General features: G+C 39.6%; 4 protein-coding genes and 1 long non-coding RNA gene across 6 annotated transcripts; 3 read left to right on the top strand and 2 right to left on the bottom strand.

Annotated features, from left to right (window-relative positions):
• The first annotated feature begins 213 nt into the window (after window positions 1-213).
• LOC108902381 (selection and upkeep of intraepithelial T-cells protein 2) lies at window positions 214-1,772 on the top strand. Its single transcript, XM_051068553.1, has 4 exons — window positions 214-314; window positions 819-1,106; window positions 1,201-1,248; window positions 1,489-1,772. The coding sequence occupies exons 1-4, from the start codon at window positions 221-223 to the stop codon at window positions 1,770-1,772; spliced, it is 714 nt and encodes a 237-aa protein (XP_050924510.1). The 5' UTR covers window positions 214-220.
• Window positions 1,773-1,963: 191 nt separating this feature from the next.
• Window positions 1,964-6,055, top strand: LOC108902380 (butyrophilin-like protein 9). Its single transcript, XM_018704239.2, has 9 exons — window positions 1,964-2,378; window positions 3,382-3,458; window positions 3,554-3,841; window positions 3,919-4,044; window positions 4,200-4,603; window positions 4,695-4,799; window positions 4,915-4,995; window positions 5,086-5,180; window positions 5,266-6,055. Exons 2-9 carry the CDS (start codon window positions 3,395-3,397, stop codon window positions 5,267-5,269), a joined length of 1,167 nt encoding a protein of 388 aa, XP_018559755.1. The 5' UTR covers window positions 1,964-2,378; window positions 3,382-3,394; the 3' UTR covers window positions 5,270-6,055.
• Window positions 6,056-7,806: 1,751 nt separating this feature from the next.
• Window positions 7,807-25,786, top strand: LOC108902385 (low affinity immunoglobulin gamma Fc region receptor II-a). 2 transcript variants are annotated; one of them, XM_051068551.1, is made up of 11 exons: window positions 7,807-8,313; window positions 8,405-8,464; window positions 21,649-21,912; window positions 22,533-22,778; window positions 23,038-23,232; window positions 23,484-23,519; window positions 23,676-23,750; window positions 24,019-24,093; window positions 24,183-24,251; window positions 24,856-24,953; window positions 25,351-25,786. In XM_051068551.1, exons 1-11 carry the CDS (start codon window positions 8,283-8,285, stop codon window positions 25,372-25,374), a joined length of 1,173 nt encoding a protein of 390 aa, XP_050924508.1. In that variant the 5' UTR covers window positions 7,807-8,282; the 3' UTR covers window positions 25,375-25,786. The 2 variants fall into 2 exon arrangements, with proteins under 2 accessions (XP_050924508.1, XP_018559762.2); XM_018704246.2 differs by lacking the exons at window positions 21,649-21,912; window positions 22,533-22,778; window positions 23,038-23,232; ... (4 more) ...; window positions 24,856-24,953; window positions 25,351-25,786 and adding exons at window positions 8,650-8,913; window positions 9,540-9,785; window positions 10,081-10,326; window positions 10,478-11,087.
• Window positions 11,224-12,090, bottom strand: LOC127140547 (uncharacterized). The gene is made up of 2 exons (XR_007811033.1): window positions 11,680-12,090; window positions 11,224-11,593 (listed from the first exon to the last, which is right to left on the bottom strand). It is a non-coding gene; the product is annotated as an uncharacterized LOC127140547 (long non-coding RNA).
• Window positions 12,554-18,472, bottom strand: LOC108902386 (butyrophilin subfamily 3 member A2). Its single transcript, XM_051068549.1, has 11 exons — window positions 18,242-18,472; window positions 17,683-17,782; window positions 17,025-17,363; window positions 16,429-16,722; window positions 16,208-16,336; window positions 16,012-16,100; window positions 15,827-15,877; window positions 15,389-15,475; window positions 15,092-15,196; window positions 13,385-13,489; window positions 12,554-13,047 (listed from the first exon to the last, which is right to left on the bottom strand). Exons 1-11 carry the CDS (start codon window positions 18,248-18,250, stop codon window positions 12,910-12,912), a joined length of 1,446 nt encoding a protein of 481 aa, XP_050924506.1. The 5' UTR covers window positions 18,251-18,472; the 3' UTR covers window positions 12,554-12,909.
• Window positions 25,787-25,909: the final 123 nt, after the last annotated feature.

The raw sequence follows: 25,909 nt of genomic DNA, 5'->3' as shown, positions 1-25,909 counted from the left end.
CAAACAATTGTAGCCCTTCTTGGTGATGATGTCATTCTACCATGTCACCTTGAACCTCCCATCAGTGCCAGTTCTGAGACAGTGGAGTGGACCAGACCTGGTGTCCATCCAAAGTATGTCCATGTTCACCAAGATGGACGACTGTTTTATGAGATTCAAAATCCATCTTACTTCGTCGAACGAGAATGTTTGTGGATGAAATGAACATGGAAACGTCTCCATGAAAATCTTCAAAGTGAAACTGTCTGATGAAGGAACATACAGATGTTTAATTCCCTCAGTACAGAAAGAAGCTTCTGTCCAGCTCCTTGTTGGTGAGTCAGACAGTCTGAGTTTGTGATAGATATAATGACAGTAGCAGTCACTGACAGAATGCACTGAACTTGGTCTGAACAGATCAAGCTATCTTTACGCTAAAGCTCCTATTAAAATGGAATTTAAAAACACAGATGTTGGAAAATTTGGTTGCTTTTGACATAAATGATAAAGTAGTATAATAAAAGCCCATAATTATTAAACAAAAATTAAACTCTTACATCTTTATAGAGAATGCATATTTGCAAGCCAAAGGCCAGAATTTTAACATTCTGATATGGACTATCACTAACACCCTCACACATTTGCACTCTTTTTATATTTATTTTAAGTTCTTTGTAAATATACAGCACTTGCGTTTTGCCTTTTGCTTTTTACTTTTTACTACTTAACATTTTTATCTCTATTAGTTTACTCACTGTTTTTTGGTACCAACATACCAAAACAAATTCCAACATGAACAATTGAGATTCAAAGGATGTTGTTCCATTTCTCCTCATCAGGTGCAGTCTCCTCACCTACTATCAGTTTAGCAGGACTTGATAAATCCATCAGTGCAGTGGTGTTAGAGTGTGAGTCTAAAGGCTGGTATCCAGAGCCTGAGGTGTTGTGGCTGGACGGTGAGGGAAACCTCCTCTCTGCTGGACCTACAGAGACAGTCAGAGGTCCTGATGACCTCTATACTGTCAGCAGCAGAGTGACTGTGGAGAAGAGACACAGCAACAGCTTCACCTGTAGAGTCCAACAGAACAAAACCAACCAGACCAGAGAGACAAAGATTCATGTTCCAGGTAGACACTGTTTCTGAACCAACACTTGTTTAGATTTGAAACAGTGACTTGTTTAATTTGAGTGGAATTTTTCTTCTGTGTTTTATCATTCCAGGCGATTATTTTGCGGTAACACATTGCCCCATTGTTCCTGCCTGCATCAGTTTGACTGCTGGCTTCATATTTATTTTTGCTTTGTTGAGATGCAGACAAAAAAGTAAGTTAAAAAAATATTTAATTTTTCTCTTGTGTTATATTTCTAAAATGTTTCTTTGGTGTTGATAGAAAACAATAAAAATATCAATAATAAATAATTCATGCTGTTACTAATTTTTCAGATCAGTTATTTCTGTTTTCATGTTGTTTTTCTGTCACTAATTTCTCACAATTTCTCTATTAAAAGGGAAGGTGATTTGTAATAATCACATGATGAGGACCAGAGATGAAGGTGTGGCTGCTATACTAATGGATCAGAAAACTGGCTTGGAGAATCTGAGAAATCAAATCAAACGTTTACTTGATAAGGCAGAGAGAGAAGTGGATGAGGACATGAAGATGCTTCAGTCACTGAAGAGAAAAAAGACATCTGACAACTCAAAGGACTTATTGAGAGAAAAAACTTATTTATTAGATCAGAGAAAGAAGGTTTATGTGAAACTGTTACGAGACACAGAGACACTGGCTTGAAACAAAACAAAAACAATCATACCACTAGAATGAAGGGGGACAAAATGGGCCAAGTTCATTAATGGAGCAAGAAATTAACAGGATTCTCTCTCTCTCTCTCTCTCTCTCTCTCTCTCTATATATATATATATATATATATATATATATATGTGCGTGTGTGTGTGTGTGTGTGTGTGTGTGTGGATCAACAGCATCAGAATAAGATGAAAATTTAAAATGATTAAATTGAGAGCAGTATTAATCATTTATTTTTTATGGTCCAGAGATTTATATTTCATAGTGTGACTGTGTGTCACATATTCATTCATGCTTTATGCGTATTAGAGTTTCTACAGTTATTTAGGGGTTTGTGAGTAAAAACACACACATACACATGATCTAAAAGAAGGAAAGGGGCATTAAATAGAAGCTGTGTTGTACTGATGCGCTGAGTACATGGGAGCCCTGGTTAATCTTTAAAAACACACGTCTTGATTGCAGCAGTGGGTGTTACTCGACCAATCAAACATTAGAAACATAATACTGTCATTCAGTTTATAATTAATCTGTGGAGTCATGATGTTGTAGTTGGTGGAAGGGTTAACACGAAGAGAGCGTTGTGTAAAGGTAAGCTGACACTATTTTAATATCACAGTCTAAAACAGACTGATTATCATGAAATAAGAATCTTTTTATAAGAAAACTGGAAACTTCTAGAAACATGATTTTCTTACCAATTACTATTATTATTACCAGTTTTTGTCACTGCTGTTTCAATGAGAAAAGCTTCATTGTATTTACATCTGCAGCTTAGTTTGTTACGACCTCCTGATCTGTGATTAAATAAAGTCCATATAAAAACTGCACTGAGAAATGCAGTGAATACCTGAATGATTAATGTGATCAGGCAGCTTCAGCATGTCAACAACGATTATTCATTCTTGTCATAATTCATTATTCTGCATCTGACAGAGTTAACTGAGTGACTTTATGAGAATGTTTTGGTATTTGAGCCTGATGTGTTTTTTAATGTGCAAATCAGTTAAAGTGCTGAAAATAAAAAATAAAAAAATTATGTGACTAAATTTAAAAATGTTCTGAGAAAATAAAACACTGCTCAGCCTAATCAGAGACTAAACTCTAAAAATATTAATTAATTTCTGTGTTTATGTGGACCTTTAAACACAGATAAAAACACAACTCACTTTATGACCTGACAATTATAAAACCATTAAGCTGCAATTAGTCCCAAGGTTAATGTGGACAGAGCAGGTAACAGCTGCTATTTAAAGGTAAACTGACACTGAGTTACTTTTCTATCAGAGTATAATATCAGGGAGAGATGTCGAGTCAGTAACATGAACAACTACATTTGAATAAAAATGAAAATCCGGTAAATATGTGACTGAATGAAAGCAGCATGTAACATGTAATAAAGTAACGTGTTGTGTCATGATGACACTGCTGGCATCCCTGTCGTATTTTATCACAATAATCCACCATTTATTGTCATACACTGAACTTCAGACTACCTTCAGTTTAGGAGAAGACACAGTAAAATCCTCCCCTGAAGAACTGAACTCAGTCTGAAATTAAACTGACTTGAATGTGTCTAAAATGTTTATTTCAGTTCACAGTGGAAAATGTGTCCATGCAGCTGCTTTGGAGTCTGTCTCCTCATCCTCTACTGCCTCCCAGTCACCACAGGTAAACTGACACGACACCCAACACCCCCTTTATCTCCAGGTAACACATGCTGTCTGTCAGTGTCTTCACCATCTACATTTATCTCTCATTATCAGGTGCTGTCTCCTCACCTGTCATCACATTAGTAGGGGTTGACAGATCCATCAATGCAGTGGTGTTAGAGTGTGAGTCTGAAGGCTGGTATCCAGAGCCTGAGGTGTTGTGGCTGGACGGTGAGGGAAACCTCCTCTCTGCTGGACCTACAGAGACAGTCAGAGGTCCTGATGACCTCTATACTGTCAGCAGCAGAGTGACTGTGGAGAAGAGACACAGCAACAGCTTCACCTGTAGAGTCCAACAGAACAAAACCAACCAGACCACAGAGACAGAGATTCATGTTCCAGGTAGAATTCATCATGTGACCACAGTCACAGGCTTTAACGGCAGAGATCTGGTCTCATGTTGTGTTTTATCTTTTCAGATGAGTTCTTCGTGGCCCCATTGTCTCAATCTTGGGCTGCCTATGTCAGCATGAATGCTGTTTTGGGTTTAATGGTTATTTCTGCGATTTCCTTTTCTGTGTGGACATGGAGCCAAAACAAAACCAGTAGGTCACAAATGAACCATCCTCATCAGGTTCCTCAGACATGTTTAAATAGAAACTGTTGTATGAATTTATCAGTGTTTGGGTTGAGAAAGAAAACACAGTATTCTCTCATTTAAATAGTTTTTTTCTTCAAATTTACTGTTGTTTTCAAACAGCGACTGAGGTGAATGAACAGCTTGAAACTAGAAGAGTAAAGACGAACTCATCCAGAAGGAACCAAACTCAGGTTTGGTTGAACACCAACAGAGAAAGTGAAAGAAAACCACTGACGAAGCCTCAGACGGAGCCAGCAGAGGCTGTGGAAGTCGGACTGATTGGACAGATCATCAGTCCATCACCGGGCCAACACACAGAGACAAACAACCAATCACGCTCACAGGTGATTTCGAGTCACCAGTTAACCTGCGTGTCTTTGGATGATGGGAGGAAGCTGGAGAACCCGGAGAGAACCCCAACATACAGAGGCCACACAGAGAAGTCCTGGACGAATGAGAGCTCGAACCCAGAACTGGAGATAGAGGCGGCAGTGCTAACCACTGCTCCACTGTGCCACCCACGTGTAAGTCAGCTTTATTAGAGTTAGGTCCCTTTGCCTTGATCTTTAAAGGTAACTGAGTGTTAGTCAGCTCTAACTCTGCCTCCTCCTTCAGACATCCACCCCCGACAGACAGGAAGTACCAACCACCAGCCGTGCTGTTCTGGATCAGGTCAACCTGAGTCGCAATTCTGTTCGTCTCAGAAAGAAGTCCAAAGAGGTAATGATGAGTACAGATAAGTACTGTGTGATGTTTCTAAAGCGTAGGACTGAGGTTAGTTCATATCTACAAGAAGCTTCTCTCTGTCGTTCATCATTGAATCTCCTTCATACAGATGGTAAATATTGAGTTTCACACGACGAGTAGCAAATACAAGTTTCCAGTGTCGACCAAGGAGGCTGGAAACATGGTCACTGTAAGTTTCATTTGTTTTTATTCACTAATGCAGCTCTCTTCTTCTTCTTCAATGTTTGAATTGACACTACTGGTTTTTTCTCCGTCACAGTTCAGAGGTTCAGACGGATCCAGGTTTCAAGTGGTGGAAATGACAATTCTCCAACGAAGGTCACCTGGAAAAAACTTAAAAACCCCGTGGGAGAGGTCAGACATCACGTCACATACATCATTACATTAAGCCCATCTGTCTGCTTATGTTTTACACGTGTTCCTTTTTTATTACCAACAGATGATGGAGGTGAGGACAGTTAGCTGTCGATGGTGCTGAAGATACATGCTTCAACAAATGATGCTCATGTCAACTAACAGATGAATTTGGTCTTTTTGATAATCCTTTAATTTTTCCCGTCGCACCGTTATCTGATAAATTCATCATTCATCATTTCGTTTATGACCAAATCTCTGCAAAATGAATGAGGAGTGTGAAAGTGTGGAATCATTAGCTCGCTTTGCTAATCAAATATAAGGTTGAACTTGAAGGTCTTTTCAGTATAATATTTATATACAGTATACTCATGTCATTTATTATTGTTTTACATTCTTTCAGAGTTACTTATGAAAGGTACAACTTATTTTTAGGTTCAATCAAACGATCAAATGTGCAGATGACAGAAACCATCTTATTACATTCATCTGTCTGCAGCTAATGTTACTCTAAAGCTGCAGAGACGCTGACTAATTTATTAGATTCAGTTACATGTTTTTAAACTGCTACAGCTCATCTGTTCTGTAAATCACATCATGTACACTTTGATTAGAAAACAAAATCAGCATCAGTAGAAATCTCTGTTAATGACAGCCTCAACATTTAATCCACTGTCAGTGTGTGTCCTTTATCTGGTGAAGAGACTAACTTCCTGTGGTGTTGGATGGCCGTCACATGGACTTTGCCTTTTGTTTATGTGTTTATGATCAGTGGTTTTTATTTCTTACTGCCTGTCTCATTACTCTGTTGTTTATTTGTTAATTTGTTGCAGAATCATCAGATTAAATGAAGTGTTTGTTAATAAAGAGTGTAGAGGTCACAGTGGTGGACACATCATTGTTCTCTTGTAGCCACGGTGTGTGTGTGTGTGAGGGTGATTAAAAGTGAAACAGAAAGAAGAAAATGCGATAAAGGGAGATGAAGGAGATAAAGACTGGAGGACATATGTGATATCTACAGACTCGGTCTACAGACTGTGTAGGTTTTTGTGTCTCTGCAGCCTCATAGTGTCACAGAGTTACAGTCCTCAGCCTGTGTTTGAGGCGAAAATAAAACATTAAAGTGACAGTTGTCTGCACTCAATGAATATCTGTGTGTCAAAGAAAGAGAACAGGAGAGACTTGGTGACAGACGTACAACAGAAGTCCTCAGACAGACAGACAGACGGCCTGTAGCCACGATGCTGCATGAAGCCAAAGTGTGTCTAACCTCAGCTTTTACATCAGCTTTACACAAAACCTGCACAGGAAGAGGAAGTTTTAACGACATCACTGTGTTTCAGTCTGAAGACATCATGGAGGTCAGAGCTCTCTGCTTCACACTGAGTGAGTTACTGACTCCGGTTTGATATATTCCTGTAGATGAGTCGATGACTGATGTTTGTTTCTTTTGTCTCTCCAGTGACGCTCGTGCTCATCCTGCAGAGGTACGCAGCGATTAGCTGTCATTTTGTAATATATATTTGTCTATATATCCACTTATACTCTGACATGAAGGTTGCTCTAAACATTTTATCAGATCTAACTCACATTGTATCTATCACCAGGTGCAGGTACACTGATTAGTGATTGATTGTGATGGGACTGATGCACTGTGGGAATGACCAAAACAGAACCTGGAAGTTGGAGTCTTCATTAACATCCTGAAGCAGAAAGCATCCCATCATGCTTTGGGTCTAGAAAAGAGATACTTTTATTTTTCCTCTTTCCTCATGCTGTGTTTTTAATTCCCTCTTACCTTCGTTAAAGTCGGTGATAAGCGTTACAGTTTTCACAGGAGCTGTTGAACTTTCTCACACTCAGAAAAGGTTCAAACCCACAGATGTTCTGACTGATGCATGGACTATTTTTAAAAAGCCTCCTGTCAGTTTTCTCACTGTGTGTTGGTGTGTGTGTTTTAGATGCTGCAGATGCTGCTGACAGTTTGAGCTCAGAAACAAACCACACGAGAAAATGTGTTAATGTAGACGAGACTCTTTAGAAACAACAGAATGTTCCTGTGGTTTCAAAACTCAACAGTTCATAGGTTAGGGGTGGGAGGGAGCACGAACTGCCTCTCAAGAACTATGAATGTTTGATAATGAGTTTTCCGTTAAGAACCAACACATCAACCTGATTTTAATATCAAATCATGCTGTAAAGTCTTTCCCTCCCTCTGAAACAACCATGTCTTATAAATCCACTGTGCTGGAGACCAAACACCAATGCTCTGTCATAATGTCCTCTGTGATGTTTCCTCAACACTCTGTCCACTCTGGGACAATGGCTCCTGTTGGCAATGTTTCAGTCATTCTTCTTCTTTTCCCAATAAGAAACACAACATTATGTCAGAAGCTTTAAAGCCTATAACAACCAAACTTGGCAGAAAAGTTTCAAATGTGATCAGCAGAAACCATATTAGCTGATCACGTGGCAGCAGAAACTGACCAGTTTTTTCTTTTATTTTCATCTATAATTCTGTTTAAACTGGGTCCCTTGTAGACTGTCTGGACTCAGCCATGAAAAATCAGGTGGAATTTTAAATTACAATTTACATTTCTTCTCATCAAACTCTGATGATGCAGCCTTTTTTTTTCTTTTTTCTTTTTACAGATCATTTCTAAATTCGTTTTGCTTGGAGCCAATGTGTAACAGAGTTTGGTGCACATGTGCAGACAACTGTTCATCTTTGGTGTCTGAGTGATGCAGTGAATACATGACGTGTTGTTATTTGTCAGTCAACCAAATTAAAAATAGTTTCCTAGTTTTCTCGCAGCAGTGATGAACATACACCTCAGAAGGCACAAAGAGCATCCTTCACGTCTGGTGAATGGCTAAACTAACTGAGGGGTACCTGAACCAGATAGAAGGTCTGCGATTGTTGGTCCCCCTTTAGTGAGAGCGTAAAACTCAAAGACTGACAGACTGTGCTGAAGCCACTGTGACTCTGGCCTCAACTTTCTCATCAACATCAGAAATAAAGTGCACAGGAAGAGGAAGTTGTCACCTACATGTTGAAGTTGTGTTTCAGTCTGAGGCTCAGTCAGTCAGCAGTGAGACATCATGGAGGTCACAGCTCTCTGCTTCAGACTGAGTGAGTACTGACTCTCAGCTTTACTTTCATATGTTCCTGTGTATCAAAGCTCCTGTGTCTGATCTGCTACTTTGTTCTCTTGTTCATCCAGTGATGCTTCAACTCATTTTACTGAGGACTCAAGCTCAGAACAGTTACACTCAGAAAACAGGTGAGTGACTGATAGAAAATCCTACAGATCCTCTTTAACAGAGAACTGACCTAAACCTTTTCATTTGTATTTGTTTGATGATATATATGATTGATTGATATAATCTAGGTTCCTGTAGTTTTGTTTAATATTATATACATTATTCAATATTTTTCCAGGTCTGATTGTTTCTTTCTTGGTTTCAGATGCAGATTTTCTTCGTGTCACTCCAAACAGACTGCAGTACTTTCATTTTGAACCGGTTTCTTTTGAATGTGTTGGGTTTGGTGGTCTGAGCGACCTGAGAGTGATCAGGGATGCTGAGGAATTCAAACCAGTGTGTGATATAAAGAGGACGTCAATGGGGTCCTTCTGCAGAATAGAGAGAGCATATCCATCAGACAGTGGAGAATACTGGTGTGAGACAAAAGAAGGAGAGAGAAGCAGCACAGTCAACATCACTGTCACTGGTAGGTTTACTGATTTTCTTAAACCATACATATCTATGTTAAACTCATAATAATCTGAGATAGATCAGCATGACACTTGGCTGATAAGGTTGATTCAGATCAACATTTTATAGAATCATGCAAAATACAATCCTCTTTTCCTTGAAATTCGTTAACGGTCAGATAATTTTCTACATTCCTAAAGTCAGTGTTCGGTCTGTGTCTATGGTGAAATCTAAAATAATTTATCTAAATATCACAGAGTCATTTCTAAACTATGGTACAGATGTGTGTGACCTTTCTCTTGCCTATAAATACTATGAACTATAAACACTGTTACAGTAACAGTAGTTGTTATGTCTTGTTGTTGTTCATGTCTTGTGAAGATACTTTGAACAGTATTTACATGTGTTTTTATCCTCAATCTAGAAACGTTTGGTGAAAAGTCATCGTCTGTTTCATTTTGGTGCATATTATCTCCCAGCTCTACATTATTAGGTGTAACCTGTTTTCTGTGTTTTCACACTATGAGTTTTGCCCTCTTACCTGTCAAAGTTATGCTCAACTTTCTATTGTGAGTAACTCCAGGTTTGGACATAAAACATCTGTCAAACCTTTTACTTTATTTTTTTCAACCTGTTGTTCAGCTGGTTCTGTGATCCTGGAGAGTCCTGCTCTTTCTGTGGTGGAGGGAGACTCTGTGACTCTGAGCTGCAGGAACAAGACAAAGTCCACCAACCTCCAAGCTGATTTCTATAAAGACGGACAATTAATACACAGCAGTCCTGCAGGGGAGATGATCATTAACAATGTTTCCAAATCGAGTGAGGGGTTCTATAAATGCACATTTCCGAGTTTTGGAACGTCACCAGAAAGCTGGCTGACTGTGACAGGTGAGACACAACAATCTGTCGAACACACAAAACTGAGTGTCACAGGTACATATTAAATCACATTTTATTTAGCTTTTCTTGTATAATGTAAATTCACCTGTAAAACTAACATTACTATTATCTCTCTGATTTACTTGTTCTCTCTCTGTGTGTGTGTGTGTGTGTGTGTGTGTGTAGGGATTTTCTTTGTATTGTCTTCATGCTAACACACAAAGTTTTTCCTCATCTGTTGTGTGTAACTGCAACGCTGAAGATAAAACATCTGTTTTTTCGTTTTTTCCTACATGTTGTTCAGATGGTTCTGTGATCCTGGAGAGTCCTGCTCTGCCTGCGATGGAGGGAGACTCTGTGAGTCTGAGATGCAGAGACAAAAGAAATCCCACCAACCTCCGAGCTGATTTCTACAAAGACGGCACGTTAATACACCGCAGTCCTGCAGGAGAGATGACCATTAACAATGTCTCCAGGTCTGATGAAGGACTGTACAGGTGCAGCATCTCTGGATCTGGAGACTCAGCAGAGAGCAGACTGACTGTCACAGGTACATCACTGCAGTTTGAACTATTCATTTCTGACTTTTCATCATTGATTTTTTTTACTAATGTTTCTTTAAAAAGCAGAAAACCAGCGCAGCTCATTTTCAGATTATGCCAGATCATGTTACAGCAGATACATCCTCTTTGTCTTTTCAGCTCTTCACAGAGAGACTTGTCCTCCTTCATCTCACATTTACCTGATCATAAGAACTGTGTTCACCATTGTGATGGTGGCTCTGCTGCTGCTGCTGCTGGGACTGATGCACTGTGGGAAACTCAGAGTTACACACAGATAACTGATGCTCACATGTAAAGAGAACTGACTGATAAATGACCAGTAACCTGGAAGTTAGCGTCTTCATTAAGATAATGAAGCAGAAGACATCTCATCATAGATCTGATTTCACAAAAACATCTTTTCTTGAAGTTGATATAAAGAGTCAAACGTCTCTGTATCTCATGTTGATGATCTGAGCTGCAGGAGCTGTTGAACTTTCTCACACTCAGAAAAGGTTCAAACCCACAGATGTTCTGACTGATGCATGGACTATTTTTAAAAAGCCTCCTGTCAGTTTTCTCACTGTGTGTTGGTCTGTGTGTTTTAGATGCTGCAGATGCTGCTGACAGTTTGAGCTCAGAAACAAACCACACGAGAAAATGTGTTAATGTAGACGAGGAGACGCTGATAAAGACGTATGAGTTAAATTAGCAGATGTTAAATGAAACTTCTGCATTAGTTTAAAAATAACCCCAGAAAATAAGAAACACTTGATGAGGATTTGTTGCATGGCAATGAATTAATAATGTGTGGGAGTGAAATCATTAAGTCGTGGTTATGCTTTAATAAACTGATCTCGTTCCCACACATTAAGAAAACAGGATCTGAACAGCAACAGGAAGACTGGAGATGGACAGATTTATTTCACTCTTACATGAATAAAAACATCCAGGTTGAAACTTTCCTGCTGATGTATGATCACAGCCTTCACACAGGTCACAACACTGGCTTGATGCACAAAACATGGAAAATAAAAGAAGCTCAGTTGTTGATTTATCAGTACAAAGTACAAATATGACTTTATACAGTTTTATCTTAAATGTTTTTCAAAGCAAATATTGTAAAACATGTACATGAGCATGTGGACTCTTAAAAACACTAAGAGTCTAGAATAACGGTTGTTCTGTTCTGGTTGTGTTTTATTGGAGTCTTCATGGCTGTTAGCTCACAGCGCATAGTCCATGTTTGGCTGTAAATGTCTTCGTGGTCACTTCCTGTTGGTGACAGAGAAAGAAAAAGAAACAAACATGAGTCAGAGCAGTGTGTTTGTGAAGGTGTGTGATGCAGAGTAATGTCAGACCTGTCCAGAGCTGCTGAAGACAGTGACCACTGTTTGGTTTCCATGGCCTAAAGATTTCTGACCACTCCACACCAGGTCAGTGGGGTAAGAGTCTTTGACACCACTATCTGAAGCCCAGATCTGAAAAGAACACACATCACTGATTTACCAGACAAGTGAACATTTGGAGGTTAAACTGTGAATCAATCATGAGTCAAACATAAAGAAGCAAACATGGCATTTGGTTCTGCAGTAGACTATCACTGGGTCATCACAGCACTAAAGGTTTTATTTCAGGTGAAGTCAGTGATGTTTGAAGCAGAGTCAGTCTGCAGAGTTTCAGCTGCAGCTTCATGTAGTCAACAACTAACACACACAGAGAAATGAAGAGAGACTCACAGTGACAGTCTGTCCAGCTCCGAGAGTGAAGGATCTAAATGTGTATACGATTGGTTTTCTGTCATCGACCTTTACATCCATCCTCCAGCCGTCCAGCTGTTGATCCTGTATGAAATGATTATATGAAAGAAGATGAGACAGAGACTCTGACAAATCACCATGAGCAGTTTTCACCAAACATCTTCAGCCTGTAACAGGATGAGATTCTACTTTCTTTCTACTGTAACTTTTCCTAACATGAAAGCTACATATTTATTTGTGTTATTCAGCTGCTTTATGTGCTCTAGATTCATTTCATGTCTCTGTGACAGTCTGTCATGTTCTGTGTTAGTGTCTGTAGAATCATAGACATGTACCAAGCTGTAACAACATGAAAGGCTCTGTACAGAGCCACTGTTTGGTTTGATGCAGCATGGGGGACTCTGTGGAAGAGGACCTGCTCCCTGTGGAGATGGAGATACAGATAGCTCATTCTAACCAAAAGCCTTCCAGTGGTTGATCCTGTGTTAGAGATAATTATTGAGCAGAGGAGAGACGACACAAAGACACACTAACAAATCACCACAGTATCTTCAGTCTGTGTGATTCCTCTGTACATATTGACTCATGGTGTCTTCTCTCTGCAGGTAACACAAGTCTTCATGTCATTTCTCAGCCTGAATAGAAACATCATCAGGTCAAAGTCTGCTCCTCTGGTTCTGACTCAGTGAAATGAGCTGATGGTCTTTTCTCCATCAGTGATGGTTATTTAACTGGAACAGCCTCTTTAATGACATGAACCTCACCATGTTTAACCTCAGACTCTGTGTGGAATAACTAGAAACTTTGTTAGCATGTTGTTACACATATACACTACAGAGACTGTTCATTCAAACACACCAACAACAATGTTACCTTATCAGACTGGTTTCTCAGACGGACGGATTTGCCCTGAGGGTCGATCTGATCCACAATGATGGATCCTGTGGTTGAACTCTGTGTCTCTGCTGACTGAGAGGGAGACCACACACACACACACACACACACACACACACACACACACACACAGTAAATTAAGAAACAAACACCAAGGTTAGCATGCTGTTTTTGTCTATTTTTAACTTAATCGTCTCACTTGTTTGATGTTTGTATTTTTTCTTGTAACAACCTAAAAACTGAATAAATCAGTAAAGGAGGTGGAACACAGTGCAGCTGTGAGGCGTTCAAGGACAAACAGGACAAACAAGGCTGGAGACTAATGAGTGTGATGTGGAGAAGATGCAGAGAGAAAGAGCTGAGTAACATGTCAGTCATCTACATTCACAGAGGACATGATGATCACATTAACCTGCTTTGTCTGATCCTTCAGTCTCTCCACTTCTCTCTCAGCATTAACCCTTCTCTCTCTCTCCTGCTGCAGCTGTGCGTTGGCAGCAGTTTGGTTTCTCTCCAGCTGAGGTTGTAGAGAGACGAGGAGAAAGAGTTGATGTGAGACATGATGTTTGTAAAGAATGTCAGTGATGATACAACACAATCACAGCTGAGGTAAAAACTCTAGTATTTTTAGATATGATCTGTTTACATGTTTATTGTTTTGTAGTTTAATAAATAAACAATGAGAGACTTTGAGAATAAAACAAGAGAATATGAGAAAGAAAAACTGAAAGAGATTTGAACAAACATGTGGACTGAAGGAAAATCAATAACTCATAGTAATAACTAACGAGTAATTTAACCTGTTTGTTCTTGTCCTTCAGCTCCTGGTTCAGTCTCTGCAGGTCTCTGTTCTGATCCTGGATCTGGATTTCAGCTCCTCTGTCTTTAACCTGAGGAAAGAGACAGAGAACAGAGGAAAGATGAGGTGGACACATTTGTATTAGTTTGAAAGAAGAAAACAAGGATCTATTGGTGTCATTCATGCAGAGCTGCTGCAGATAAAGAGCTCTGAGCTCTCACAGTGATCATTGTTGAACTATTTAAACCACAGAGGCTCAGCTGAATTAATCTGATGCTTCACAGGACAATGAACAGACTGAGTCCTTCTCTGTGGAACAGTGAGACTGGAGCTCAGCCTCAGAAACAGGGATTTACAGTCTGTGTCTCTGCTACAGATCAGTGTTGGAGAAGATAACACACAGATGAACAGACAGCTGATTGATCTGAGTGAAAACATGAACCTCTGAGTTCAGCTGTTTCTCAGCCTCCATCCTCCTCCTCTGCTCATCCTGCAGCTTCTTCTCCATCTGTGAGGAAGGACAGAGGTGAAGAGAGATGATTCTTTATATTCAGTAAATGAACACAAATCACTGATTGTGTCTGTGTGGATTCTTATTAACAGCTGATGTCTTAAAACAATCTTTCATCAATCTGCTCTCAAAGGAAAATAAACTGATTGGATTCTTCTCTGTGTTGAGTTCAGTCTGAAGATCAGATGTTCACTGACTCTGATTTGTTCTCATTGATAGTTTAAGTTGCCTCAGTCTCATCCACAGATCAGTGAGATAAAAACAGCTGACTGGTTTAGGTAAAAGATGAACCTCAGTTTTTGTCTTCTGCAGCTCCTCTTTCATCTTCCTCTCAGCCTCCATCCTGTTCTTCTTCTCCTCTGAGAGCTGACTCTCCAACTAACAGACACAACAGAGATGAAGACAAACACATGATTTAACATTACATTCATGTGTGGACACATTTCTACATCAGCTGTTCATCAACAAGACTTTAACAGCTCTACACTCTCATCTTCAACCATTCATTCAACCTCAACCTCCACTTCAACTGATATGTTTGAATTCAATCACTCATCATATTAGTTAACTGCAGCTGTGAGGCGTTCAAGGACAAACTGAGGACAAACAAGGCTGGAGACTAATGAGTGTGATGTGGAGAAGATGCAGAGAGAAAGAGCTGAGTAACATGTCAGTCATCTACATTCACAGAGGACATGATGAAACAAAGAGGAAAATAAGAAAATATGAGAAAAACTGAAAGAGATTTGAACAAACATGTGGACTGAAGGAAAACCAGTAACTAAACTAAACTAACTGAACAGATGAACCTGTTTGTTCTTGTTCTCCAGCTCCTGGTTCAGTCTCTGAAGCTCTGTTTGCTGCTGATGATTCTGATCCTGGAGCTGCTGGATTTCTTTTTGTTTGCCTTCAACCTGAGAGGAAAGAGACAGAGAACAGAGGAAAGATGAGGTGGACACATTTCATAGAAAAAAGATGTATATTAGTCTCATCAGATTTTCCATTTATGTGCAGCTGCTGCAAATACACAGCAGATTAAAAAGCAATGTTCATAACGCCATCATAGACACAGCAACAAAGGTTTTGTGAAAAGTACAGATACAAACCTCCTCTTTTTTAGTCTGCAGCTCCTCCTCCAGGCTCTGAGTCCTCCTCTGCAGCTCCTGCAGCTTCTGTGTGGAAATGATCCTCCACTTAAAGTGAAAGAAGAAGACGACACAGATGAGGTGACGTCTGACAGAAAACACCACACACAATGTTGGACAATGTTGAAATGTGTTACAGAGCTGTTGCATCACATTTGAAGATACGAGGTGACAATACAATAAAAATACAGCAGGATTATTATACACACTTTAACCCATACACACCACATCACCAAGATTCATTTCTATCATAACTGTTCTGATTAGAAATGAAGAATCCTCTCCTGCCTCTGGCTGCAGGTCAGTGTCTGTGATTGGCTCAGCTGGCTCAGAGATGAGACCAGTGATGCTCTTTGTGGGTCCTCAGTGTGTTACTGTTCTGATACTGTGACCACTTACTGGAGGGAAAGAAGAACGGGATGCAGCAGCTCCTCTTCCTCCAGACTGAGGCTGAAAAGAGAAAAAAAGACTCATGTTCTTTTTTAAAACCTGTCAGAGCTGCTCTTGTTTCACAGATCTGGTTTCTAGACGTAAAGATTTTTTGTCCTTGTTATTTTTCTCCTTTGTCTTTTTTATTTACTCACATGATTTGTGTTCCCGTCCACTGTTTCTCTCATGGGCGTCATTTCCTCTCCTCCTCCTTCAGTTTTGTTTCTTGTAGAGTCGTTTTGCTCTTTAATTTACACAGTTTCAAATATCACTGTATAATTAACTGTTCCCATTAAAACCTGTGGAGATAACTTGACATTGATGAAGCAGTGAAATTCATTTGTTACTTACTGGTTTTGTCTTGTCTCTTCTTCCACAGACAAAAAACCAGTGAGAGAATGACCACGATGCAAACAGCCAAACTAACAGCCAAACCAATGATGACAGAAGAAGAACTGGACTGGACCTTAAAGAAATCATCTGAAATGATAAAAGACAGAACAACATGACAGTGAGATAAAACTGGACCTCAGCTGTTTCAAACTAAAACTGTAAAAACATGTAGTTCCTACCTGGTATACGTATCTCTGTCTCTCTGGTCTGGTTGGTTTTGTTCTGTTGGACTCTACAGGTGAAGCTGTTGCTGTGTCTCTTCTCCACAGTCACTCTGCTGCTGACAGTATAGAGGTCATCAGGACCTCTGACTGTCTCTGTAGGTCCAGCAGAGAGGAGGTTTCCCTCACCGTCCAGCCACAACACCTCAGGCTCTGGATACCAGCCTTTAGACTCACACTCTAACACCACTGCTCCTCTGTTACTGTCAGTCCCTGATAAACTGATGACAGGTGAGGAGGCAGCACCTGATGCTGAGGAAAAGGAAAAAAATAAACAGTAGTCCGCAACATAAATATATGATCATCTAACCCTGAGTTTTCTTTCTTCACTGACACAGAGGAAGCTGAAAAGAAGTGAAGAGATACAGGACGAGATGATGAGACGATGAGAGAGAGGACGACAGAGAGATGGTGATGAAGACGAGAGGTAGAACAGTAACAGCAACAAGTTTATTCATTGCCCAACCTCCTCATGTTGACCCTACCAGAATTCTTCACCAGATGCACAGACCACACAAAACTACAGTATTTAAATACAGTGTGAGTCCACTTACCAACAACAAGCTCAACAGAAGATCTTTTATCCAGTTTTGGAATGAAGCAGTGGTACGTTCCTCCATCAGACAGTTTGACTTTGGACAGTTTCAGTGAAATGTTTCCATGTTTCAGTTCATTAATGAACAGTGAGGTTCGTCCTATGTATGAGGGATGTTTATCTACAAGGTCCTGACCAGCACGCCTCATATGGACGTATATAGGCTTCAGGTCAGGTCTTGTCCACTCCAATATCATGGTACCAACATCCTCTGCAGGATCCAGGTGACATGGCAAAATGACATCATCACCAACTGTTGCCACTATTGGCTGAGATGGACCAATCAGCTGAGACTGACCTGGAAAGAAGTCAACATGTTTATTTATTAAAGCAGAAGGAACTAGTTAAACCTGTTTATAAGGTTCTATGTCCACCATGAAATGAAATATATCAAGTCTACACTAATTATCTGCCCCACATACATGGAAACTTGAAAGAGGGAGAAGCCACATTTAGCTTTTTCCCTCAGAGGAAAGTTGTTTGAATAACTAAAGTACCAGTGTCACAAAACCCAAAACAACAGTCTTCATTTCATGTCATATATTAATGTCATTTTATACTTATGATCCAAAGCCTGACTTTCCTTGACCTTAAAGCTGTATTTATGTGTGACTTACTTTGAGAGTGTGTGAGGAGAAGGTGAAAAACCAAAACACTCAGGGGTCGGAACGAAGACTGAAGGAACAGTTCATTCATCAGGGGAAACATCCTGAAGTTCTAAAATTGACAGAGACCAGTGGAAGTTTTTATGGAAAAATAAAGTTTAGAACTGGTGTTTCAACAGAATAAATGCTTCAGTCATAAATACAGTAAATAAACCAGAGCAGGCTTTGTGATTAAACTGACTTTACCAAGCACTGCTCCATTGGAATTGACACAGTACTTCAATGTGTAAATTTCTTTTGATTTCCACCACTGTTTGCCTTTTTAGTAGTACATTATGCACAGTAAGGTCCAACAGAGAATCCATATGTAATACTGTCGACTGAGTTATACTTTCACTTTTCTTTTCAACCTGGCAAGTCTACTCCTTACTGAATTTCAAAGGTTTTTTATTATTATTTTGTACACAGCCCAAATTGTTTGATATTTTAGCCTTCCTTAAAAGAGCGATAGCTCTGAATACAGACCTATTTTCAAAAGACTAAGCAACATTAAATGAAGACGACGACCTACCTGTTGCATGAAGTGTCCGTCAGTTCGACCGACTGCGCTGCCAGGGTCTGTAAGTCATTAAAAGGCTGTTGACCTTGTCCAGATCTGGTTTATAACCTGCAGAATGTAAATTTATCTTATCCTAAACTTTAAAGTATAGCCATTCAGTGTTTTTACTCCGTAAAGACAGTCTGTTGCCGTGACCTCCAGCTGTCACCCTGCGGTCAGATTACCTGCCGAGGGAGTTCAGTCACGTGATCACCCTAGGTGTTACATCCCTCCGAGTGCGGAAGCGGCCACTGCCTGAGAGAGGATCTACTCTGTCACAGCAAGGCTGCAGACACAGCACCCTGAGGCTAGCAGCTCAAGGCAGCTCAACACCTCTAAGACCAAGGAGCTGGTCTTTGACTTTGAGAGGTCCAGACCAAGACCGCGACCAGTCCTGTTAGAGGGAGCTGAGGTGGAGGCTGTGGACTGTTAAAAATACCTCAGGCTGTGGTTGGACAATAAACTGGACTGGACAACACACACCAGCCACCTGTATGGGTATGACACAAGGCTGTACTTCCCAAGGAGACTGTGGTCCTTCAACATGTGCAGCAAACTGCTGTGGATGTTTTACCGGTCTGTGGTTGCCAGTGTCCTCTTTTACACTGTGGTGTGCTGGGGGGCAGCATATCCAAGAAGGACACATCCAGACTGGATAAACTGATCAGGCGGGCCGGCTCTGTGGTCGGCATGAAGCTGGACTTTCTGGTGACGGTGGCAGAGATGAGTTGCTGGAAACTTAATTTCCCTGAGGGAGTCATCCCAAGGGATCAATAAAGTCTAGTCTAAGTCTAAGTCTAAGTCTCTTTAAAGTGTGGAAAGACAAAGTCAACATAAAAACCACATGGATAAGAGTGTACTCACTTGTAGAGGAATTATTGGTTAATAGAAAACAATATTCCGCAATTTCAATTAAAATAGTATGTTCAAAGAAAACTGAAATTCAGATTTACATAATTAAAGGCTTAAGCTAGAAATACTATACGTAAATGAGTAAGTTATTAAACATCATCAACAACAACACAGCATGAGAATTAGGTCTTTGTTCCCAAGTTCAGTTTCATTTTGAGTGCAGCTTGAAACAGCTGAACTTTGAGCCTGTTGCCAGGTAACTGATCACTGATTTAGATGACTATAAAATAATACAACTGCAATCAAAACCTCCAGTTGGAAAACTGCAGCATCATGAGCTCTGTGATGGATCTGCTAATTTATCACTGAAGGAAGAACAGAAATATTTAGGTAATTTTGTTGCAGCTACAGTATCAGGTCTCTCTGTAAAGTCAGTAAATGAAACAGTTGCCTTTAAAATGTTACTTAAACCTGGATCAGTGGAGTCAGAAAAGTCCAGGATTTAAGGATAAGAGATTCAGAGTAGGTCATTAAATGGCCTCTGCACATGTGATGCAATAATAACTTGTGGCCACAAGATGTCACTGGAAAATCTGAGCATGTCAAATCAACCTATATTAATCAATCAAGGAAAACCTATATTTAAATGTGAGGAGTTACTGTGCTTTATTATTATCCTGACTGTAGCACGCTGGAAGTAGTGCTGCAGGCCTGCAGGAGATTAATTAGTTAGATTTAGTTAGTTAAGACTTAATGCACCTTTTGTATGGCAGTTTAGACAGTTAGTGTGTGTGGTCTTTAATATAGGTTTTCTTTGATTTGACTCAGATTCTGCAGTGACATCTTGTGGCCACAAGTTATTATTGCGTCATGTGCAGAGACTATTGAGTGGTCTACCCTGAATCTCTTATCCTAATATCCTAAACCAGGGGCGATTCTAGGATCAGAGGTTTAGGGTGCTGAGCACCCAGAGAGCTGCCGGCCAGGCAAGATAAATTTCACTGTTTTTCACATTTTAACACAATTTCATTCCCACATTTGTGTAAGAAAAGCATAACACTTTTTGGGAAAGTCTGTGACTAAACCATCAAATCTGATAAAGGTTATTTAAATGCTGAGCCACAGCAAAAGAAGAATGGATGGAATCGTAACAGAAACATATCGTAATCCTAATTTATGGGGGAAGACAATTCATTTTGATACAGCAGCTCCTCAACATACACATAAACAGTATGTATGTTTCTGGAGTAAACCAGCCTCCTATAGTGAGTACCAAACATTCAAAAAAGTGACCATGGACTTATTTTTTGGACTGTTATTTTAATTGCAATGTGCAACATGTGCCGACGTTAGTCGAGCCGTCTCTTATCATTCTGTGATCGATATTGGCAGATTTATGAATGATCCCTGTGATCGGTGATCAAAGTTAACAATTGCGCCATATATATCCTGGTTTAAGCCATGTACTTACACCACTGAGGTAAAGGCAGCGTATTGCTATGTGCAGATAGAGCGCTCAGAGCCCTGGAAAGGTGGCCCGCATGGGGTGGATCAAACCATTTTTGAGGCGGAGGGGGGGTGGGGGGGTGCTGCTGGTGTATTTTTGTTAAATATTACGTTTCAACCAAGTACTGTATGGTTTCAACGCTTTTTTAGCTTGTTAAAAAAAAAGGATATACAGTAAAGAAAAAAAATTCAAATCTCTCAAATTTTAGGGGTGCTTCAGCACCCCCAAAAATGGGCTAGAAACGCCTATGTCCTAAACTTATCCTCCACAACTCCACTGATCCAGTTTAAGTAACATTTTGAGGGCAGACATTTTATTTGTGATTTACTTAGTATTTTTTTTTTTTAGCACTGATATACAAACCCACCTCAGAAGGCAGGGGCAAAAAAGAGCAGCCTAAAAATCTTGGGGATTGCTAAACTAACTGAGGGGTACCTGAACCAGATAGAAAGTCTGGGATTGTTGGTCCCCCTTTAGTGAGAGTGTAAAACTCAAAGACTGACAGACTGTGACTGACTGAAGCCACTGTGACTCTGGCCTCAACTTTCTCTTCAACATCAGAAATAAAGTGCACAGGAAGAGGAAGTTGTCACCTACATGTTGAAGTTGTGTTTCAGTCTGAGGCTCAGTCAGTCAGCAGTGAGACATCATGGAGGTCACAGCTCTCTGCTTCAGACTGAGTGAGTACTGACTCTCAGCTTTACTTTCATATGTTCCTGTGTATCAAAGCTCCTGTGTCTGATCTGCTACTTTGTTCTCTTGTTCATCCAGTGATGCTTCAACTCATTTTACTGAGGACTCAAGCTCAGAACAGTTACACTCAGAAAACAGGTGAGTGACTGATAGAAAATCCTACAGATTCTCTTTAACAGAGAACTGACCTAAACCTTTTCATCTGTGTTTGTTTGATGATATATATGATTGATTGATATAATCTAGATTTCTGTAGTTTTGTTTAATATTATATATATTATTAGATATTTTATGTATTCTGAATGTTTCATTTCTTTCTCTGTTTCAGATGCAGATTTCCTTCGTATCACTCCAAACAGACTGCAGTACTTTGAATTTGAACCAGTTTCTTTTGAATGTGTTGGGTTTGGTGGTCTGAGCGACCTGAGAGTGATCAGGGATGCTGAGGAATTCAAACCAGTGTGTGATATAAAGAGGACATCAATGGGGTCCTTCTGCAAAATAGAGAGAGCCTATCCATCAGACAGTGGAGAATACTGGTGTGAGACAAAAGAAGGAGAGAGAAGCAGCACAGTCAACATCACTGTCACTGGTATGTTTACTGTTTTTCTTAAACCATACATATCTATGTTAAAGTTGTAGTAATCTAAGATTTTTCATCCAGTATGTTCAGGATGACACTTGACTGATAAAGATCAATAAATTGACACTGATTAGGTTTAGACAGTAAATTCATTTCACATATATTTTTTTATAATTAAATTAAAAAATCTAGAATAAAATATATTTATACATATTGCTATGGTGGTGAAACTTTTCAGAGATTTTTTTTATTCTACCTGGTTAAGGTTGGTGGTTGGTTGGTGTTTGCCAAAATGTATAAATTAATGTATACTTGTCTATAAAGATGCTCTCTACAGAACTTACATGCTTCTCAGCCTTAAATGTTTTCATTTAGTGAATATCCATTGCTATGCTGATGATACACCACAATACACTAATATGTTACTTCTGATGTATTTGTTCCTGTCTGTCTGTTTCAGATTTGTGCATATTATTTCCCAAATCTACATTATTCTGTATTCTTGCCTCTGTATTTGCACACTGTTTTTTTTTCCTCACCTGTTACACTCCTGCAAAATTTCCCATTGTGAGTAACTCCACGTGTTCATAAAATATCTAACAATTCATTTTTTTCAACCTGTTGTTCAGCTGGTTCTGTGATCCTGGAGAGTCCTGCTCGTCCTGTGATGGAGGGAGATGATGTGACTCTGCGCTGCAGAAACAAGACGACCTCCACCAACCCCCAAGCTGATTTCTACAAAGACGGACAATTAATACACAGCAGTCCTGCAGGGGAGATGATCATTAACAATGTTTCCAAATCAAGCGAGGGGCTCTATAAATGCACATTTACGAGTTTTGGAACGTCACCAGAAAGCTGGCTGACTGTGACAGGTGAGACACAACAATCTGTCAAGCAAACAAAAAGATGTTGTATGGCTAGGATTGGTGCTGATTACAACGTTGTAGCCATGCTTTTGTTCATGGGAAATCTTTACACATCACCTGGGCTAATTTAGTTTAATGCCATTTTCCTATACAGCTTTACAGATTATTCTGCAATGTAGAATCATGATTTGATATGTAAATATGTTTTTCAACTTCATTATGTTTAGAGTAGATATCTATATTCTGTTCTGTATCTCTACATTAGAATCTATACCACATGCCATTTGTAATGGTACAGCAAATCCTGTTTCTACCACCTCTCCACCACCTCATCCAGCACCCCACTCAGATGGCTCTGACTCCAATGAAGTCTCCATCCTGCTGTGGATCGTTGTCGCCATTTTAACGTTAGCTCTGGTTCTGCTGGTGGTGGGATTTCTTCATTTTAGGAAACTCAGAGGTAAAGAAAAACTACTTCTCCTAATATATTGTCTGTAAATAACTGCCAAAGAAACACATAGTAAAACAGCTGTTCCCATCAAGCTCATGGCATCCCAGCACAGTTTTTGTTTCTTATCGGCACAACTTAAACATGAATAACATCCATTTTCCAAAGTGCACAAAACAGTACACAGAATTGTTTAAGAACATTCTATGTTGTTTTTGAAATAGTATAATTTAAATCAGTATTATTGTTCTTCCATCCATCAGTTTCCTCAAAAACACCAACAGCAGCATCACACTCAGGTGAGTGCAAAATAGTGCCAGTAGTACGAAAACAATGTCATTTTGTTTGATGTAAGATGTTAATGTGCTGTGTTTATGTACAGCTGTACCTGTCTACCTTCCAGCCCTCTACGTGTGAGTATAATATTATAATGCAGTCTGTCTTTTATGTTTCAGTCTCTGCAGAGGACGATGCAGATGATCCAAACAGAGTGACGTACGCAGTTGTCACAAAACCGAGGAAGGATGAAGGTTTATTTTACTTTGTTTTCTTTTTCTTTTTCTTTTCTTTAAAATGAAGATGAAGAACACAGTAAGACTGAATCTTATAAGAACACATACACTTCTTATTTTGAGACTAAGTTATATGTCTGACATCTTAACGTATGTTAGCCACTGAGAAAACTAAAATTATTCGATGAGGTGTGAGTGTCGGTTGAGGTGTTGTTAACAGGAGAGGCTGCTGCGTGCTGACATGTGAATTATTTTTGCTTCCTCTTGTTGTGGTGTTCTGTTTTAGACGCTGCAGACGCTGCTGATAATTTGAGCCTCTGCCTTCAGACAAACCACAGCAGAGACCCACAGACAGAAGAAGGTAAGAGGCCTCTGTTGATCTGTCACTTCATAGATGTATTATTAACTCCTGTGTCAGTGTGTTGCTCACTGATGGTTCCTCCTGTTCAGATGAGTCCTCACATCAGCCTCTTTACTCTGCTGTGAACGTCACTAAGACTCCACAAGCTCTCCAGCCTGGTTCGTATCTTATTAAAACACTGCGTGGTTCATGACGCTCACAAAATCTGTATTCATCACAGCTCATAATGTTTCTGCATGAAGTCTCATCACTAATCATTATGTGTATTTGAACTTGATTTAAAGTTTTAAAATACATGCATGATTTGTGAAGTGAATTTTTCCTGAAGTTTGATGGATTTGAACATGTGAGATGGTGTTTTTACAAGATTCATAGGGTTAGACTGACAGAACATTTACATAGAAGGTTAGAGTGACAAGTCTTAACGCCTGCCAGCATCACCTAGAGGATTCAGATGTCATTACACCTCAGAGCTACAGATGAACCTGGTTTTACCTAATTAAGGTCAAACAAACCCAAACACTGTGAATTAATAAACATTGTGTCAGTAATAGAGACACCTTAGAACAGAAGTGTTGAATAGAACTGACAAAAAGCAGAATATTGAAGATTCTAGGATTCTTTGATACTGACCTTTGTTGTGGCTAAAAATAAAAGGCTTGACTTGAAGGTGACTAAATAAATATCACAAAGGAATACTTCATAGTCTTAGTGAAATCTCTCATTCATAAAATGAAACGTGATTTCTCCTTGTTTCCAAAGCTGAATCAGGATTATCCAGCTCCACAGTGACCCTGAACGCCTCAGCAGACAAAGACTCCGGTCTGACAGAGGAATGCATTGCCTACTCTGTTGTCCAGGTAAAACTGATGGTTACTCTGGCCTCCAGCTGAAGATGATCCTTAAAGCTCAGGGGAGATGTATTCAGTTTATTTTGAAGCAAATAAAGCAAAGCATTTCTTTCACAATCTCAGAAGCTCATTTCCATTGTCAAATATTTTAAAGTCAAGATTAAATTATGTAGCCTTTTCCTGAGCTTTCAGCCACACAGTGCCTTCATCAGTGAATGGGACTGTGTCATTACAGGACCTTAGTGCTGTGTCTCTATTTAGTTTGAAGTATTTAACACCTGAGCAGCTTTCATTCACTGAGGAAGGCCTGGGATATGACTGAAAGCTCAGAGGAAAGCTGAGTGAGTGAGCTTTGAGTTTGGAATCATTTACCACAGATATAGTTTTTATATCTTCTGTCTTACAGGTCACAAAGAGCAGAGACTCCTGACTGAAGAAAGGAGAGACTGATCTGTTGGACTAACATCGAAGAGAGGAAGTGACAGATAATAATTAGTGTATTTATGCGTTTTGAAGTTTTCTTACTTGGCTGTAATAGGTCTCAACAGAATTAGTTACTTTCACTTACTTTTTACTTGCATTTTGTGTTTTCTCTGTAGTGAAACAAGTAGAAGAAATAAAATTGATTTAATTCAGCTATGGCTGAGAGGTCAGGAAGATATCCACACACTACTTCCTGGTCTGATGAGTAATGAACTGTTTATGGGATACTTCGACTCTGATGGAGGTCCTTTATGGATGACCTGTGCTCCTCATGGAGTAGTGGTGTAGTAATGATGAGGGTGTGTATATACTCAGCACAACTGTATTTTCTCAACATATTGTACGATTCCTGTGTGATTCTTTTATCGTGAGGTTTTTCTTTCTTGTGCTCTGGGTGTCAGGTAAAGGCTTCTCTGGCCTCTACACAGAGAAATCTGTGCTGAAAAAGATGCTCTGATGTTAGTACTGTTAGTTTCATATAT

This window comes from Lates calcarifer, unplaced genomic scaffold (assembly GCF_001640805.2).
Source record: "Lates calcarifer isolate ASB-BC8 unplaced genomic scaffold, TLL_Latcal_v3 _unitig_4817_quiver_941, whole genome shotgun sequence".
NCBI classification, from domain to species: domain Eukaryota; kingdom Metazoa; phylum Chordata; class Actinopteri; family Centropomidae; genus Lates; species Lates calcarifer.
The sequence above is the reverse complement of the archived record's forward strand: the minus strand, read 5'-3'. Positions and strand labels throughout refer to the sequence as shown.